The sequence below is a fragment of the Lissotriton vulgaris genome, chromosome 11 (genome assembly GCF_964263255.1).
Source record: "Lissotriton vulgaris chromosome 11, aLisVul1.2, whole genome shotgun sequence".
In the NCBI taxonomy this organism is placed as follows: Eukaryota; Metazoa; Chordata; class Amphibia; order Caudata; family Salamandridae; genus Lissotriton; species Lissotriton vulgaris.
In genome coordinates this window covers 217970997-217991445 of record NC_141699.1, presented here as the reverse complement: position 1 = coordinate 217991445, position 20449 = coordinate 217970997, and the positions used below count along the sequence as shown (strand labels likewise).

Genomic DNA, 20449 nt, shown 5'->3' with positions numbered 1-20449 from the left:
ACCAGGAGGTACCGCTCTGGTCTCTGTACTGCGGCAGTGTCCTGGAGCATGCGGGGACCGCTGGAAACCTCCAGCAAGCACCCTCCTCGACGGGCTCTCAGAGGCTGCTTCCAGACACTCAGCAACTTCCTCAGGGCTACTCCGCGGTGGCACTGGAGCTGCCGCCAGAACTTCAACACAGCCTCAACGGCCCCCCGGGAGTCTGTGTTTCTGTAAGCTCCGGTGCCACTCCCACCGCAAAAAGTACGATAAAAGGCCCGGCGGGAGCGGAGAGCTACACAGCTGCGTCCTACTTAGACGCCAACTTGGTCATGCCTCCTCTCGCACTACTTTATTGGAAAACTATAAGCTTTAAGTATTGTGCCTGGGAGCGAGGATCAGAGGTAAGAACTACCCTTCAATAAACTGTAAGTCTTAGTGTGAAGAGATACTTTCTCTGCATGCGGAATTCCTAACGGATATATGCTCATTTGTGAAATGCGTACAGCCAGGGGCAGATTAGTAGAGATTTTGTCCCTCTGCAAAGTAATGCAAGGTGATTGTTAGGGTATTTAATTTCCATTGCAAAACTTGTTTGCAATATTTGAGCAAATTGCGCATTGTGCTACATTGGAGGGGTGTTCCATGAGTTATACTTGGCAGTTCCAGTGCAACCACCTATAGTTTTTAAAGCAAAGCCTTATCTAATAAAGTTGTCAGCCTTTACTTAGACTAAAAAAACAATGCCTCCTTGAGGTTGCTGCAAAGTTGGGAAAATCTTTTTATTTCTCCACACATTTCACACATTACATTGTAGAACAGGTGAACCCTGACATGGATCAATGCAATCCATCTGATTTGATGAAATCAGCTGCAGAACCTACTTCTGAGGCCCAGAGCATGGAGAGTGGGCACCTCAGGCAAGGGTAGGACTCGCAGAAGGCGGAGTCCGGCAGAGTCCGGCAACACCAGCAGCACCACCAGCAAAACAAGCAGAATTGTAGGACGTCTTTTGTGTCCCTGAGACTTCAGAAAACAAGAGGCAAGCCAGTAAGCCCTTGTAGACCACTTGAAGGGAAGGCAGAGTCCTTCCAGTAGAGTCAGGGAGCAGCAAGCAGCAGGACAAGCAGAAAAGCAGCACTTCCAGAAAAGCAGACCAGTTGAGTCCTTTAAGCAGCACAGCAGTCCTTCTGACAGAGGCTCAGTTCAAGATCCAGAAGTGTCTTGTTTTAGGGGTCAGAGACCCAGTACTTATAGCCAAAAGTGCCTTTGATGTAGGGGGTGACTTCAAAGGAATTCTCTGAAGTGCAAAGCTATCCCTTTCAACCCAGTCTTGTTTGCCAGGCTAACCCTGGGGGTAAATCAGTGCTTTGTGTGTAGACAGGACACTGCCTACTGAAGGATCAGTTTAAGTCCTCCTATTCCAACATGCATAGGAATGCCCATCAGAACACAGATGAATGCTGATGAGTGCTCAGAATGCAGATGAGTCTCACCTTCCTGTGTTTGTGGCTGTGGAGAGGGAATGCACAAAGTGTAGCTATCACCCAACCCAGACATGTGTTGGGAACAGGCTGTCGGACACAAAGAGCAGTAAGGACAGGGAAATGTCCACTTTTTAACATCATCAGATCGTGGAGGCTCTTCCCACAATACATGTGGCGTGGAAGTAACTTCGAACTTTAACGTTTTTGTCTATGAAGGCATGGGGCAGGTTCTTGATTCACACAAAAGCAAAAGCTCACAGTAAAATCGCCGGGTCACGTATGTCCATCTATTCGAGATTCGTGTTTTCTACTGTTTGGTTTCGGACAGAGCATGGGGGCGCTGTCGGTTGTTTCTTGGGTCTTTTTCTTGACCTTTACCTATAGTACACGCATAACTGCCTCTCAACGTACCAATTTATCTTCCTTTGCACAGACTTCTTCCTTGACACATTGCCTCTTTTTGGCAATAGTTGGCATGTCAATCTGCACAGGACATGATTTGTCATTTTCTTTTGATACTATTCACTTGTTTAACCACTGCTATCACTACCTCACAGGACTAAAGGCCAGCATGGCCAACTGCATGTATTGACAAGAGTGCATTTATTGTACACTGATCATGATTATGATTTATTGTAGATTTCCCTGAAGAAGGGTGAGCTTGGCACCGAAATGCACTGGGACTCTTATGATCAACGCCCAGAATGTTTGTTTGACATTTGAGTATTCCTGTACTCTCTTTGAAATCTTTTTGTGAATAAACAAAAATTCAAGAAGCAATGGAGTAACGGCGTTTCGGACACTTACCGGTACAATTGGGATTCAGTTACTTGTTACTCACACAGCAAAATATGTATAAAGTTTTGAATTTATTTAGATTGAGCCCATTAAATTGTGAGACACTCGGTCGAGTGCAATGAGTAGTGCCCGCTCTGTCTAAGACGTGGGTCCTAGTTCTTTTCTTCACTTTGACCAGGTGGTTGGGCAGTACCACCTCAGAGTGTGCACACTATCATTTATTTCATTTGGTAACTACTGAAAATAGTGTTTCCTTTGTATAAATTGAGTGCAATCCGGCTGTTACTTTGTTTATTCACTTCAAAAGTGGCATTTCTAAAACAGTAAGGTTAAATCCAACTCTAGGATTTATCATTACCATTCGAAAAACATCAAACATGAAAAAGCTACTCCTCCCTGATCATGAATTACAGTTTAAAAGTATATTAAATAATTCCCAATGCTGGCCTATGAGAGGTAGGCTTCACAGTTGTGAAAAATGAAATAGGATGTTTGTCACAAGTACAGGCACTGAGTATGTGGTATACCACTTCATAAGGGATTTACCAGTACAACCAATATCCCAAGCAGACATACATCAATGACATCAAGTTTAGGGGAGAAGCACATGCACTTTAGCACTGGTTAACAGTGGTAAAGTGCTCAGAGTCCTAAGGCCAACAAAAAGAAACAGCAAAAATGGGAGGCAAAAGTCAAAATGTTGGGGGAAAGACCACCCTAAGAATGTAATCATGTTTGTTGAACCTGAGCAAAGCAATATAATGAGATGGCCAATATTTGTTATTTTCATCTAACGTCAAGGGTCTTACATTGAACTTTGCAGAATGGTTTCAGGTTTCAGGGTTTCCTGTTCCAGTCATAGTTGAATGTATCCTTATGCAATAAGGTATTCGGATTTCAATCCAAAATGAAAAGCAGTTTGTTGAGAGCCTGTGCTGGTCCCTTTACTAGATTGTAGTTTGAGTGCCACTACTTTATGGTAACTCTTTCTCCAAAAGGGAGACAATGTACTTGTATCACTTTCAAATGTTTTTTAAGGGAGGAGTAAGATGTGAAGCACCCTCATAATAACAAACAACCTTGGGTTACTACTACACCTGCAGCCAAACATTCAAAACCATTTTACTTAGTATTATGTCCAGAAATATCTCTGTGGAGTCATGGAATCTGTGATTGACATGGTGTTGAAAAAATTGAAATTTGGTGCCTTTTCTGGTGACAATTCACATGGTAATACTTTAGGAGACCTGGCAGTTACCCGCCCCTGCTTTATCAGATTACATTGTATCCTTTCACTTGCTGCAAAAGGTCACTCTTGGACAACCAAGTGCCAGAGTGCTTATTGGAGTCTTCCAGAATTTTAGTATGGTGATTGAAAGATAGAACTGGAAACTAACAAGATCCTCGATATGTTTTTTCTTTATTTTATCATGAATGTAAAATCAGTGAACCTTTGATTGTCAATGTATATTTCTGCCTATGGTGGACATGCAAGTAATTATGTCATGCTGCTTGAATCTCAATTAGAAAATGTTCACCTGCATTTCCCAAATGCGTTTATAATAATATCTGGTGGTTTCAATACTAAAATGATGGTTATGTCAAAGTGTAGGGTGACTCAACAGATGAGTGATAGGGTGAACAATGTAATATTGTTACAATGTGCCTTCTGTTTTGCCTTATTTAAGAATAGTTGTAAGTGATGAATAGGAAATTTAGGCTGAAGAGTGGATAAACTGACAAACATATTCCTGCTCAATCAACATTATCATTACAGTTCCATCCTTCAATCAAGGATTACATTCTTGTTTAATTAATTTCAAAAATGTATTTAATGTACATAAATGTATTTGGATAGTTTAATAGATGTGAGGTATGTATGTATTTTTGTTTGTGGTATTTGTACAGTGCGGATCTAGCTAAAAGGCAGTGCAGTGCTGCACAGTGTCAAAGAAACAGTCAATGAGTGATTGGAGTGGGAGGTGGGCTGGGCTCTGGAAGCTGAAGTATACTGTTACTGAATCATGATGTAGTGTTCTTTAAAGAGGTCGCTCATCTGTTCTTTCCTAAATTGGAGCAGAATTGTGAGGCAGAACCTAACAGGGCTTTTATTCCATCAGGCAATACCTCAGTGGGCTGGAGCACAGTGGATGTCAGGTTTGAAATCCAAAGGCCTCTCCTGGTGCCTCTGTCACATTACCCAGCCCCCGAGGTTAACAACAGCAAGCACAGGGTGGCTTTAGAAGAGAGAGAAGAGGAAAGGGGAATATAGAGAGAAAGCAATGCAGCAAGCACAAGGAGGAATCAAAAGAGAGAAAAGGAGAGAGAGGGGAAAGGTAGAAAGAAAGAAAACAAAGAGAATTAGAGAGGAGAGAGACAGAATGTATATATGCAAAAAGAGAGAGGCTGTGTGAGGAGTTGGAGAGAGAAGGGCTTGTTTTAGCAATTTTGCCAGGGTTGCTTTTGGTTCCCCAGTCGAGTCTTGCTGGGAGGTGCGGTTGAAAACAGACCTGTTGTTTAATACCGTGAGTCCATAGATCGACAAAGCCTGTTGCCTTCCTCTTTTAGCACTTCATTGCACTTCTGTAGTATAATGGCCACGGGTGTGCAAAGAGGCACTGGAGATGATGAACTTGTCAGCCAGATATGTGGGAATACTGGTCATGATGGCCTTGTAAATGATGCAGCTGGTTTACAAGATGGTGAGGGCCACCAAGGGAAACAGTAGAGTTCCTTCAGCATGGGAGGTGATGTGGTCATATTTATTCCTGCCCTGGATGAGACATGCTGCACCGTGTAGGATGACCTTGGAGGCAGCAGTTTGAAATCTGGGCAGGCCTGGAGCTTTGGTACCATCCAGATGCAAGAGAGCAATGGATTCAACAGAACTTCTGAAACAGTTTACTCGAGGGATGGTTTCACTTTCTGTATTAGAGATTGACAGCCGGTCATATTTCTTTTCTTGCCACCATATTCCTTGATGGTGAAGTTGGTGTCCAAGGTGAATCCAAGTGATTTGCTGTTGAATGAAAGTTGGAGTTTGAATCTTTCCAGATCCATGTCATTGCACCAGGTTTTGAATAGTTGTTACTTCTTGTTCTTGGAAAAAAATAATTTTGTGTTAATGGGATTGAGCTTCACATACTCTTGCATTCTGAGAGTTATGATTTTAATGAATATGTTGAGTTGGATATGTACACTGTTGATATTTGAATGCATGTGAGTCTGAGCCAATAAACCCCCGGAATTAATTGGTCTACTAAGATGCTGTCTATCCTTGAGGAGCATCTAAACACCAGATTTACAGTATCCTCTCGGGCTATTGGTTTTTGATCTCTCAATGATATTATTATTATTTTAAGGTAGCACAACAAGCTGTTGTGGTACTGAATGAGCAATTCGAAGGTACCCATAAAGTTAATCAACAGCAAGATAGATAACTTGTACTGCTGCACAATAAAGAGCTAGTTCTGAATTCCTATATAATTGCGGCAATATATTGAGACATATATGGCATATTGAAGAAGTCAGGAAATGTCATTATACGATAAGCACTGTAGGATTAAAACAAACAAAAAGCACTCTGAAATGTAGTTAAGGGGACAAGAAGGACCACGGGCTAGATGTAGGTAATTCCCATTTACAGACTCTTAAATACCAAATTTTACCGAATCGGTATTTAAGAGTCTGTAAATGGGAAGGGGGCAGATTTAGGTAATTCCGAATTTAGGAATACCGAATCGGTAAATACTGAATCCTGCAAGGGTGCAGGGGTGTCACTTTGACACCCTCTAGCACCCCAAGTACAGGCTTGTGTGATATGCGGCACACATACATGCCCTAAGGGCATGTCTGTGTGTCACATGGCACAGGTGTGCATGCACAGATGTGCATGCACACCTGAATTCAGTATTTTACCACACAATAGGATTGTGTGGTAAAATACCGACTCTTAAGGGCCTGTGGCACTCTTAGGAGTGTCAGCTACATATGGATTTACCGATTCGGTAAATATACCGATTCAGTATTTTACCGAATCGGTATATTTACCGAATTGGTAAAATTACTGAATCGGTAAAATTACCGATTTGGTAGGCCTCCTACATCTGAAAAGCCTAATACCGGTCGGAAGCGGCCGAAATCGGCCGTTTCCGACTGGTATTAGGGCTCCTACATCTGGCTCCACATGCTTAAAAATTGGTAATCCACCAGCCGCTTGGCCGTGGGTGGAAGGAGTGGCAGGATTTGAATAACAAATGTAGCCCATAAAATGAGGCGTCTCAGTGAGCCAGGTCTCCTGCAGAAGGATTAAATCAAACTTAGATACGAATGCCTTCCAATCATCATTGTTAATCTTCCCTTTGAGACCTGCCACATTCCAGCTAAGGACGGAAAGAGTTCTGTAGTGTGAGTGTGGAGTATGGGTGGTGGTTGCGACGGTCGCTGACTCTGGCATTGGGGTAAGTAACAGTGACTAACTCTGAGGGGATGTCTACCAATGGTATGGTGCCCGAAGGAGCGGGTGCTGAGACTATCTTTTGGGCTGAGAGTCAGTCCAGACCGGAAAATGCCTCAAATCTGTTAGATATGGGAATGAGGAATGAGACAGGGGAGCACTCTGGGAGGCCTGGGATGGCGGAAAGATATTAAAAAGTGGTTGACTGATAGTGGCTATCGGTACTAAAATGTCTCTGTGTATGTTTGCGTCCCTACGGTGGTTAGGGGAAGGTATAACATGAACACAACTAGTTGGAACTAGATTGGGTGGGCACAGCCTGGAATCAAAGGGAGCTCTGTAAAAGAAGCCAAACAGAACCATAGAAATAGAAGTGGAAGCCCCGTTACTGGTTTTTGCTTTGAATAACTAATGAATTGCCAGCTCTGGAAGTCTAAAATTAATCACAATACAGTCCCAGTGTGAGAATCTAGCCAATTTGGCCCAATCCATGGGCGTTCCCTTACGTACAGGATGTCCTTAACGTGTCGATACTGCAGGCCTTTATGTTGAGCCAACCAATTTAAAGTTTTGTTGAAAAGTTGCTCATAGGATTCATATTGTTCCGAACACAAAGAGGGAGCCCCTCTCAAGACGACCACATACGGGCAAGCAGCAGGGGGGAGATTGATGACTGGAGGAAGTGACCACATCTGGAAATTATATGGTATCTCTTCCCTCCAGGGCCCTTACGTTGTTAAAGAGTTGAGCAGAGAAGGGAGGTACTTGGTCTGCAAACTGTCTGGAAGTGGATTTTCTGTTATGCAGATAGCAGCTTGGGCTGGCAAATTGCTAGCAGAAGGTAAAGCCTGAGTTACTGATATACATTTTTCCAAAGGACCGCCAGGCATCCTACTCAAGGTACAGAGCCTGGTGCGGGTACTGATTGGAATTCCTTTGGCTAAGTCTAAAAAGTTGATGCCCAGTGTGGCCATATTGGATTCAATAGAACAGTATTGATAATTGAGCACACATTTTCTGAAAAAGACTTTAGCTGAGTAACCAGAAGTTTATTGAAGGAGTCAATGAGAAGTGACGCGTCAGCCTGTGAGGTTGAACTAAGGTTGGGACTTGATTCTCTTAGGCATCTGTAGTTAATACCAAGGCAGGTGGTGTCTCCGGCCTGTGCTTGGACACAGGCACTTGCGAGGTCACTGGGGCGGGATGGAGGAGGGCTCGCTGTCTGTTTGCGTGCCTTGCCGCGTTCAACTCTCTCTGTTGATGTGATAGGCAGGGTCTTGTTGTTTGGGTCTTTGGAGGAGCCGGGAGGGGTGGCAGATGGAGGGGACACTACACGTTTCACTATAAGACTTTGCAGGGGGGGAGGCTCAGCACCATTAAGGGGTAGGACTGTGTACGTGGTGGTAGAGAGGTAGGCGGACGGTCCTGGGATGCCCTTACGGAGAACATCTGTGTTAATGGAAAGCCTCCTTTCAGTCTGGCAATTTCGTTGCTAATGGCACGGACAGCTCATTGGAGCATCCGGTCTATTGAGGTAGGCATAGGTGTAGATTTTGGGGAAGGCTTAACTGTGAGAGGTGAGGTGGAATCACAGTGGCACACTTTTTTTCTGCCCATGGTCCCAACAACTTTTTGAAGAGTTAAGTAGTAAGTTACGAAAACAACACTAAGCCTACATAAACTGTGGATAGAAATACTGCCACTCCAGACAGCATCGAAAAGCTGCAAAGCTGAAAATCAGTACCTCGCAAAGAATATAAGCCCAGCTGCCAGGTGGTGCATTGAAGCTTCATGAAATGAAGACCTCAGACGGTAGGCCCAGCCCGGCCTCGTTCGGCCACAGACGGGCGCAGACTGGCACGCCCTTAGCCCTGGCTTCTCCTGCGCGAGGCTCAGGCACGCCTACGTTTGTCTTTTTTTCTCCCAAAGGGGTGTGGTCAATGTAATTAAGGGGGTGACTTAAAAACACGTAAACTCAAAATCTGTGCTTAGCGTAGTATGCCACCTGACTTGTATTTTGCTGTTTCTGTCATTACATCCAGATATATGATACAACAAGTAACATCATACCTACAACAAGTCAGGACTATTAGCTTTGTCAATGGTTGTTAGTTGCATAAGATAAACAAGCAGCAACTATGGCTTGTATATAATATTGTAAAGGCTTCCACTTAAAGCCCTGGTGACACCACAACAATGATGCTGCTCCCGAGAGTCAGTAAATCCAGAGAGAAAATTACTCTTTAAAGGATTTCCCTTCCCTTAGAACGCTCACCTGGCATGACGTCATGCCGTAACTTCTCCACTAATGAGAAGTGAGCAGAGTGAGCACGCGCACACTAGTTAGAAGTGAGCAGTGTGAGCACGCACATGTCTGCTGTCACTGCAGTCCGGGCCAGGGCACAAACAGAATCCGATAGAGGCCCGTTTCGAGGCCCCATTCAAAACACTGCCGGTGCTCAGCAACGGTGAGACCCGGCGGGCGCCCTTAAAGCCATGCAGGTACCAGTTATCACTTCTATTATGCCATTCGTATATGACACCTTCTGGTGACTGTAAGGGGATAAGTTCAGTAAGGATGGTTTCCTCGGGAAGCTGTAAAGTACGCTGGCCATTCAGAACAACACCCACTTTCCTTGGCCGAAGAGGAGAGTAAAAACATCGAATTAACATGCACTACAAGAAGCCCAGCAACAACAGATTCAGTTGGCATACTACTTTTAAATCTTCTTGTGATTGATATAGTGAAAATATATGATTGCCAAACACATATATATATAATTAATTAAAATAATTGTACACAGTCATTTCCATCCTACCATCTTTAAGGATTTTTATTTGTCCACTTACATTGCTTAAGTCTGGCCATCAAATAGCTGGAACTTGCTGCTTCAAGGCACCCCTACCTACAGCTAATTTACTTGACATCACATTTATTAAGAACATATCAAATATCATTTGTTTGACATTACAATGCTGACACATAAGCCACAGTCTAACATGTCTGTTTTTCGCCCATGATCTGAATTTAGGTCCCATATGAGGGTAGTGAAAATCTTATGGGGTACTTTTTTTTTTACCACCGGCACAGTTGTGCTTTACAGTGGATTTACCAAAAAGGCAAAAAGAACAATTAATTTCTTCCAAACGGTCACCCTGTTTAAGGGAAAGAGGGTATGAAGTTAGGGCTGTTTGGCAGCCTTTCACTGCCCAGATGTTGCAAATTCAAGAAAACTAGGTCAGCAAAATACAAAGTCAGCCAGAAGACAACACACAGAAAGTAGATTTCTACCATGATCCACTTTTTAATATTTTTCTATCACGTTCTGATTCAACACATCTTCATGTGATACAGTGTGTTTCTCCCTTCCCAAAGCCTTGTTACGCAGGATTCAATTGATCCCGAAGACTGCAGCTAAATTGTCCATTGGCTTTCGAAGAAAATATCAACCCAGATTTGATAGCCTAAGGCCACTGTTACCCAGTGGATGGAGTTCACGCAGTCCTGTCTGGACTCCGTGGTGCAAGGAAGTCAGAAAAGATCACTGTAAAAAGATGATGTAACTAAAACAATAGCATAAAATCACAGTCCTGCATAGAAACCCTTCAATGAGTAGTTATTTGCAGGCAGTATCATTTTCTCTGCCTATCAGTGATATGAGTTTGTTTGTGTTAGACCTGGCATCCTTGGCGTGGTTACCCCGAACGTTTTTGCCTTCAGACTACTGGTTTTTGCGGACTTCGTTTTTGCTGCCCTTAGGATTCTGCACACTCTACTACTGCTGACCAGTGCTAAAGAGCTTGTGTCCTCTGTGAAATGTGTTAACATTAGATTATCCACAGTTGCCATATTTGCTTTACTTATAAATCCCTAGTAATGTGTACTACCTGTGCCCAGGGCCTGTAAATTAAATACTACTAGTGTGTCTGCAGCACTGGTTATGCCACCCAATTAAGTAGCCCTTTAAACATGTCCCAGGCCTGCCATATCGACCTGCCAAGTTAAACCTCTTACCCTTTGGAGCGATGTGATACTCCTTCCACCAGTTGCACTGCCAATTCAAGATATATTCCAAAGTCTCCATCATAAGTATAATATTCCATTTTAATCCTTGTTTTACCTCTTGCAAGGTTCAAACCTTCCTTTTTAATACAAATAAGACATTCCTAGGGTAGGCCCTGGTCAGCCCAGAGGGCAGGGTGCAATTTAATTAAAAAGCAGGACTTGTGCTTCTACGTTTTACCTGTCCTAGTAGTGACAAACTCTTAAATTCATTTTTCACTAGTGCAAGTCCTCTATCTCTTAAAGGATAACATTGGGATTGCCTTATTACATTTTATAAGTGTAATGTACAAATAGGAAGTTATAACAGGTTCATGTTTGGTGTTTCGGAATCCTGATTTAAAATCCTAATTTATGGTGGAGTCAGATTCTAAAATAAAATTCGGAAAATGCTACTTTTCGAAAGTTGATTTCTTTTGAGTTATATTTAAAACAATTCTTTGATAGTTCAATGTTTGCAGATTTTTAACCAGTAAAAATAGATTGAATAACTTGTGCAATCAATGCACAGAAAAACAAAACAACAAAACACACACAGGAATATCTGGTAGTCAATATATAAATATATTTTCATTTATAAATCAGAATTAGCAGGGTACAGTTAAAACTGAAGTTAATACGATGCATTCACATGAAAAGGGTACAGAACACTTTAACCTATAGTCCTGTCCACACTCTCTCGCTGCATTAATTAGATAGCGCTAAAGGTAGAGGACCTTGTGATATAGGGATTTGCAACATTCAATAGCCTCTAGACACTAGCAGCCGCTAATGTTAAGTATCTCTTGATGAGCAGTAATACAGAGTAATACCAGATTGACGACCATACGTAAAATCGATTTTGGTGACGCAGACTTTTTCGGCGATGTACCGATGCCGAGAATACAAGGTCTGATTCAGCCTGTAGTTTAGGTTAAGGTCTAAGACCTGAATGCAGCACCCACTTAGTATGATTCCCCATAGTCTTAAAAGCAAACCACTGTGCTGATTAAATCCATTTGACATACACGGTTTAGGTAATTTTGTTTTTGGTATTTGATCCTTCTATACACCTATGCAGCATGATGAAATTAGTGTGTTGTCACTTTTTCAGATTGGCTGTCGTAAAGATTGAATCATAAAACTAATCTGTACACATTGAGACCAATATATACGCCATAAGATATCGGCATCACTGCTCTGTCAACAAATATATCAGGTATACTATAAACTTTTTCTATGAATTAGTTACACTCTATAAGTAAGAAAAGCAACTGTAGGATAATACATATATCTCAATTTCAGAGTGAGGTGAGGAGCACCTGTGAGTGTCTTCGAAATTGACCCAATTCTGCTAGAGTTTTCACAGATTGGCCTTTTAGTCAAAAGTAAGCACATCAATATTAATTTGTCTGCTTATAAAGATGGGTAGGATGTCGCAATTCCTATACCTGATTTATTTCTTATTTTGAAATTGAAACTTTTGATGAAAACATAGCGAAAAACTGGAGGGGAGAATAATGATCCTCTTGTATAAATGCCATATATAGTTTGATTTTTTGTTACACAGGTTATCTTTAAATTGTAATAATATTTTGAATTACAATGACATGAATGTAATGATATGCATTGTGTTCTCCTAAGGGTCATTGCTATATGCAGTTTCTTTTGTCCTGAAGATGGTCTGAGGAATTTACATCATAGAAGACCGAAACGTCGACTGTACTGTCCATTTCCTCATGTATTTTAAGTGACTGTTTAATTAATGAGGATATACGTCACTGTTTTGATTAAACTAGAAGTGGATGTTTCTACTCATGAACTATAGGTTAAAGTGTACTGTACCTTTTTCATGTGTATGCATCGAATTAACTTCAGTTTTGACTGTACCCTGTAATTCTGATTTATAATTGAAAATATATTTATATATTGATTATAAGATATTCCTGTGTGTGTTTTGTTGTTTTGATATTCTGCGCATTGATTGCCCAAGTTATTCAATTCATTTTTACTGGTTCAAAATCTGCAAACATTGAACTATCAAAGAATTGTTTTAAATATAACTCAAAAGAAATCATATTTCTTGAATGAAATCCCTTGTTGGCACACTTTACCTGACATTACTAGAATTGCCCAAGCCTCCAAGGGTGTATTGGGTTCTCCCACCATACTGTTGCACTTTTAGAAAGTTGGCATTTTTGTACCTTAGCATTTTGGAGTCTGCAGCCTGTCTCTGGTCACATGACTAGGTGTTTTTTGCAGTTGTTGTTGGCTTTCTGTATTCTACCTAGACAGCCACACATAATAGGAGCTTAGCTGTGACTGAGTGGGTTATCCTGCAGGATGGGAGGGAGGACTTAGACCCAGTTACACTTACACCTGAATAGGCTTTGTTCTGTTCCCACACAAAGAGCTGTCTAACCCCTCTAGTTAGTCTGGAGCCAGGGCTGGAAAGGCAGAGCACCTGTGCACTTCAAAGGCATGTCTCTAGAAGTTTCCCCCTACTTCAACGACACAACTGTATATAAAAGAATGACAGCAGATACCACTACATCAGTACGTTTCTAGACCTGTGGATACTCTGCCAGGAAGAAGGACTACCACTCTGCTGGACTGCTACTCTGCTGGACTCCTGCTTTGCTGTGCTGACCAGCTGCCCTCTTGCCTGGGTGAGAAGGAATGGACCTGCATCTCTTGAACCTAGAACCCAGAGTGACTTCAAGGGCTAGTTGGCTTGCCTCCAACCTGAAGCCTCAGGGACATAACAGGCTTCCAATAACCTTGCAGCTGCATCTGGACTCTGCTAACTGTGATTCTACCCTGCCAAGTGGTGCCACCCCAGTACTGGACCCTTGGAAATGGGCTTAGGGTGCTTCGGCAGAACCGATGCGTCTTCTCTGCTAAATGGCGCTTCCTTCATCCCGAACCGATGCATCTCCTTAGCTGAGTGGGGCAACCTTCAGCAGAACCGACGCATTGCCACTGCTGCGTGGATTGGTCCTGGTGCAGAAGGTTGTCCGCATCACCCTCGCATCTTCGGAACCAACACATCACTAGAGGTGCGGCCCATCTCCAACCAAGGCCTCTTCATCTCTCATAAATGGCAGTTCAATGATGCTAGCCTCCGCATCGCAGGCTCACAGCTCCTCTGAATTGCCAGCTGTGCGCCTCATCCTTGATGCTCGGACTTCACACCGCAAGCCCTGTCGGAGGGATCCTCGAATTCGATGCAATCGGACCTTGCACCGCAGCCTCACCGCAACTTGGAACTGACAAATTGCTTTGACTGTGCTACGCTTCTTAATCTCAGATCCATGCACCGCTTCAAAACCAGGTTTTAAGGTACTTTGTTCATCTGGCCTAACTGGGCCCTTGTATCCGGCCCATGCTCCATCGCGGTCAGCCTGCACTCGTGACTTTGTCCAAGTCCGGTATGACCAGATATCTGATGTGGGCGCTTTGTACTTTTTGGTGTTATTTTACCCTAAAACTTTATTATTCAATATCTCCAGTTTCCCTGATTGGATTTTTGGGCATTTTGTTCTTGTTTTCTTCATTACAAATGACTCTATTTTTCTAAACCTGGTGTGGAACCTTTTTGTGTGGTGTTTTTACTGCTTTATTGTTCGAAGTATTGCACCGATACTTTACACATTGCCTTCAAGTGAAGCTTGGCTGTCCTGGCCAAGTTACCAGAAGGTGAGCACAGGCTAATTTGGGGTTTGCCTTTGCTTTAACTAGGATTGTGGTTGCTGCTTAACCAGGACTCACAACCCAGTCAAACAACAACCCAGTTTTTTATAGTTTGAGTTTTAGGTACAGGTAGAGGAATATAAATCAACTTTCGGTGCACCACCTACAAATCCTCACTAGCTCCGTCAGAGTGCCCGCAGGCACTTGCTCACTGACGAAAGAGTCCACCCAATCTTCACAAACAAAGCATTCTCTTTCAAGAGAAAAAAATTAAAATAAAAAACATACTTTGAGACACAATTTAACAAATTTGTATCCAAGCTCACTTGACCGACAGAACCCAAAGACTCGTTAATTCACTATGCAGCAACACTTTCGACACAAACTACATACAACAGCACTTGTAGACTACACAGCACCACACTAAGTAGGTAACTCGGCTGACTCGGTGTCCACTGACAGAGGCATGGTTGTCTTACTAGTCTGGTATCACTAGGCCAATGGTGCAGATACACCTTGTTACCAATTGAGATAGCACAAAAGGTTTGGGGACTGCTTGTTGAAACCCACTGTTCTCAATCAACAAACTCTGGCTGTGTGGTATTCATAGGGACAGTGGCACATTCCATGGGCGCAGTATAATCAAGGACCTAGGTTGAGACAATCCAAGTCCTGGGGTAGTGACAGCAGTTGAAATGCCAACAGTTAAAGAACTCCTGGAGCTAGAATAACAATTGAAATGGCCACAGAACTGGAGTACCCACCTTCAGCAACCTAATACACCCAAGCCAGAGGATAACGTTAAGGAAACTTCAAAACCTCTGGGGACATCTGGTAGGTACACAGAAGCTCCCTGGGGCACAATAGTTGGAGGATGACATGAAGGAAATGCTATCACACTCAATGGAAGAAGAATTTAATTGCTTGTCCCCTAGCATCAATGTTGTTCTGCGAAGTAGATGACTCCTAAACTGCTGATGGAGGTGATTTTATTCTTGGCATGGTTGTATCTCACCAGATGTCTCTCATAGGTCCTCTCAAGCCACTTTGCTAGCAGCCTGCAGGGCCGGACTGACCCTTTATTCCATCTAGTATTTCCCCAGTAGGATTTTAGCATTTTGCAGGCCGATTCTTAAAGTTCATGGCTGCTGCTGGCATCTCTAAATTCTCAGCAGCTTCCACACTTAATTGCATCAGGCACAGGGGTCTTCGACGAGAGAGAAAGGATTGCAGGAGGTAGAAACAACGAGAGAGGAGAGTGGGAAAAGAGAAATAGAATAGGAGAGGAAAGAGAGATGGACGAAGGAATGGACGGATGGATGGATGGAAAGAGAGAGAGAGAGAGAGTGAGGAGAGAAAAGGGGCACTGCTGGTTTGAGTATTTTTACCGGGGTTGCTTTTGCTTTCCCAATCCAGCCCTGGCAGCCAGGCACGCCTCCTTTAAATTCCAGTTAAGCATCTTTCTTAGGCTGGCATGTCTCTCACCTTAAATCTCCTAATTGAAAGATTAACCTATAGTCTGCTTGCTTGAAAGGGTCTAGGATTTATAACTAAGAAGAAGTGAGATGTGTCAGAAGTAAGGATGAGTTCAGATATGGTTCACAGAGTTTATTTACACAAGACATACACCTGTGGGTTACCTCGTTGATTATACACTTTAATCAGATCCGTGGTGTGGGTGCAGCTGCATCCTATCGCAGACAGCAATAATTGTTTGCATAGTTCAACTAGCAACCAAATAGTACTCAGTAATTACTGACCAATCTCTCTGTTTGATGGGCCATGGAAGGTACATTTTAACAGTATTATACAAGGGATAAAGTTCCCCCTACCGTACACTACAAGGATATTGCAAGTCACCGTGGAGTTCCATAACCATATAAAGGGCCGAGTTCCTTTATAATGTTAAGGAACTCTGAGTTGGCTAAGCTTGCAATATTCTTATCATGCACGTCAGCTGGTGCTTTATCCCATATAAGACATGATCACTACATCACCTTTCCCACAATTCACCTACAACCTTGGGGCCATATTTGTGAGCCCCTTACGCCACTCGAGCATCACTTTTCACTGCAAACTACAAAATCATATTTATGAAGTCACACAAAGACACTTTACGTGGCTTTGAATAGCCTCACAGATATAGAGTAAGGCAATGCAGGGCAAATTGCTGCATGGCCTTACTCTGCGCTAGGGAGGCATTCCGTGGGCATTGCGGTGGGTGTTCCTACGCAACACCCATGGATGTTGACACTTTCCCCGATTTACAAAACAATGTACATCTGGGGATGCGCCAAAACCTTACGCCTCCCCAAGGGAAGGCACAATGGAGCAAAAGGAGAGAAATAGCTTTATTTCTCCTTGTTTAGTCCTCTTTTAGTCCTCTTTCCATGTGTGCTGCATTCTGCAGCACACATGGAAAGAGTGAAAAACCCTCTGAGGATTGTTTTTGTACAGGAAGGTGCTGTCCAAATGGCCTCCCAGGATTCTTTTTGTGCAGGAAAGTGCTGTCAAAATGGAGTTTTCTAAAGGCAAGTCTTGATAAAAGTGAAGGCTTGAATTACCGAGTGACAGTCTAAACTTGTACCAAGGTGTAGTAGCATGAAAAGTGTAAAATTGATATCAGCACATATATTATTTGTTCACAAAATGTATTTGAAATAGGTCTGAGTTGAGCAAGAAAAACATCTGCATGTTATGGGTAAGGTGGAAATGTATTTTTAGGATTTTTGCAGCTGGCAAGGCTCCACTCATTGCCACTTCAGATATTATCTAGCATAAAGTTTGTCTCATTATTTATATTTTATTTCTTTTAAAACCTACTCCTAAGCTCCCTTTTGGTGGAGTTTATTTTCTTCAACAGACCAAATGACCTTGATTTATATCAAAAGTGCAATATTGAGATCTTATAACCGTATTATTTTTAAAATCACTGGTGTTTTTCCCTCCTTGAGTCATGTGAGAAATGAGTCTATGAAAGTATTACGGAGTATTTAAAAGTGATAATCTCTTTGTTAGGTGCATTCTTTCTGGACGTTCCTATAATTTTAATATCAATGCTTTTTTAATATCTTTGTTTCAGGAATCAACAATATTGTACTCCGAATGGTGTCGTTTATGGGCTTAGTTTGGCTAATTCTATCTCTTGGCCTAGCTTGCGTTTCAGCACTAAGTCTGACATCAGCTGCATGGTTCATCAACCAAACTGTATCATTTGGAATTTTTATCCATTGTAATGGGCCAACCAAGTTTCCCTGTAACCAGACATGCACAGTGTACAGAAGATTGGATGACATTCCAGATGTCGCTTGGCAGGTATGTAAAGTATATTATATCTATCAGCATATTCTAAACAACTGTACTAATCTTTTTGGGAACAACCAGCTTGCATCTCTCACCACAGTATGAGTATATAAAATATGATGTTAAAAACACAGTAGTAATTTCATGCACAAAATTACAAAGGTGAAAGTACAGGTCATAAATCTCAATGTGTTGGCAATATTTGTTTATTTATTTGTCTAAGCATTTTATAAAACCATTTTTTTGTGGCAGGGGGCACTTCATAGCTGTCCTGAGGGTGTGCGAGAAGTTCTTTGTGAATCCTGTAACTATTTTTAGCAGAGGACGAACAGAGACTATGAAGTGCCTCTGTCACCTGCCGGCTGATTAGTCAGTTGCAGTTTCTTCTCTGTTTTGTGGTTAAGGCCCTGTGCCTAAGAAAGGGTTGGCAAGCGTAAACCCATGAGTTTTACGGACGGGACAAGTTTTTTTCTTAACACAGCCAGATTGGGAAGGATCTTGGAGTTCCTGCGCACAATACATTGCAGAGTTGAGCACCCAGCACCTGGATCCTCCTCAATAATAAAACTATAATTTCCTATTCAGTGACGGGGTATTGAATGATTGACATGCTAGAAGCACATGGCCTTACAAAACCACTCATAGTACAGCTCCTGTAGCAAAAGATTAAAGAACTACACTTTCACAAATTGGTCAAACTGATCATTTTAGTAGAATTTTTGCATGATAGAAATTAGCCCTCCCTTTTTCCCTTGAAATTTTGGACACCCAGAAAAAAGTGACTAGCCACATGTCCCTTGGACATATTTTGAAAACATATTTTATTGAAGAATTAAAACAGTCATAGCATAAGTCAGTATGTCATATAGTCAACTACATAGTAGGATGTGAACAATATAGCAAAGAGAACTAAAAAGTCAAAATGAATAAGTCACCAAAAAGGCAATACATAGAGTGATATAATAAGAAAGAAGACATAAAGCTAAAAGGTGAAAACAAGGAAAGTAAAGAAGAGAGTTGAAAGAAGGATATGAGATTTTTATTTTTTATTTCAATAATAAAGTTTTCTATAGCGCAAACTTGACCGTAGAAAATGATCAGATCACTTTACAAATAGTTCAATAGAGAGAAAATAGATAACCAAGAAACATAAATGCTGACACTGTCCGTTGTCAAGTAAATGTTGAGACAAAATTATACGATAGTAAGAGATGATAAGATATCCTATTACAAAATTATTGAAATATAACATGAATATTAACTCATAGATTAAATTGATCAAAAAAGCTGGTTAGACTTGTGAAGACACTTTTTTTCATCAACAATAGAACTGTCAGATAAATGATTGATAACCATATGTTGTCATGTTTAAATGCTAACTGTAGGGAGGTCAGATTAAATCTGTCCAATCTGTGGTTGTGACCTACTAAATTCCACCAACAGGCAATAGAAATGTTTTCTTTAAATTTCCAGTTAGAAGTAATGACCTGTTGCTATTAAGAAGTCTACAAGTTGTCCTACCAATATGCTATGGGACCAAACAGATTGTACCCCTCCAAAAACAGTTTATCTAAAGAAAAAGGTGTGGAAACACTGGCAATAACTTTAACATTTTGCCAAACATGAGTCTAAAATTTAGAAACAGCAGTGCATAGAAAAAATCATATGCAAGAATGAACCAGCAAGTGCATCACTTGTACAATGAGTTTAGTTTAAAAAACAAATGGAGTGTAAAATAATCGGTTATAGAAAAAAACAGAGTTTGTGTAAAAGTAGCAGAGTGAACTGTAGCATGCCCTTTGGCCTCAGATTTTATAGCAGGTGGAAACCAGCAAAGTACAATGCAACTACAATTCTCACAAAGCTTCATTAGGAAACTTCGGTCTGTCCTTATTGGGTGGTCAGAGCATCTTGTATATGACAGGAGCTTTGGAGAGCAATTTCCTAGAAATAGGACTATACTGCACATGAGAAACCACAAGACTAAAAGAAGTGAATGACCCAAGTGCAATGTGGAGAGACTCCTAAGCTCAATATATTGTGTAAACATATTATTTAAGAGATTTTGCTGGATAGATCTGAAAAAAACAATAAAGTTGTCCTTTAAAAATTGTGAAATGGTGAAAATATCCCTATGTGTCCACTTTTCCACAATATGGTTTTATCATTTTTTAAATAATTTTATTATATCAGATGGGACTGCAAACAAACGGATCAAAAGTTGATAAATCTGAAACTATAAATGTTTCAATAAGGAGAAAGAGTGTGAGACAGTAAACAGCAACCACAACTTGGGTGGGAGAAAAAGAGAAAACAAAAGCCCACTCTAAATAGAAACATGACATGCTTCTCCTACCTCGCCGCCAAGACATGGAACTCCCTCCCCACCCACCTCCGCCTGACCCAGGACCACCTCGCCTTCAGGAAGCAACTCAAGACCTGGTTGTTCGAGCAGTAGCAGATCCCCATAGGGCGCCCCCCCCCCCCCCAAGGCCTTGAGACCCTCTGGGTAAGTAGTGCGCTATATAAATACGATGATTGATTGATTGATTGATGCTGATGTTGCAGACGGTACAACGCGTACCGTTACAACGCGTACCTTTACGACTCAGGTTTAACACGTTGGGGGGCACTGGATAGTGGATAGTTTAATTTACTATTCAAATTCCAGTCCCCGTGGATAGTAGGGAA

At 41.8% G+C, this 20449-nt stretch overlaps 1 protein-coding gene across 1 annotated transcript in view; it reads left to right on the top strand.

The window, feature by feature from the left end:
* LOC147679548 (LHFPL tetraspan subfamily member 7 protein-like) overlaps nucleotides 1-20449 on the top strand; it is a 156126-nt gene that overhangs the window by 21653 nt on the left and 114024 nt on the right. The window contains exon 3 of the mRNA XM_086943133.1: nucleotides 17538-17770. Coding sequence (XP_086799259.1) covers nucleotides 17561-17770 — 210 coding nt within the window. The 5' untranslated portion in view covers nucleotides 17538-17560. The remainder of the gene's footprint in view (nucleotides 1-17537; nucleotides 17771-20449) is intronic.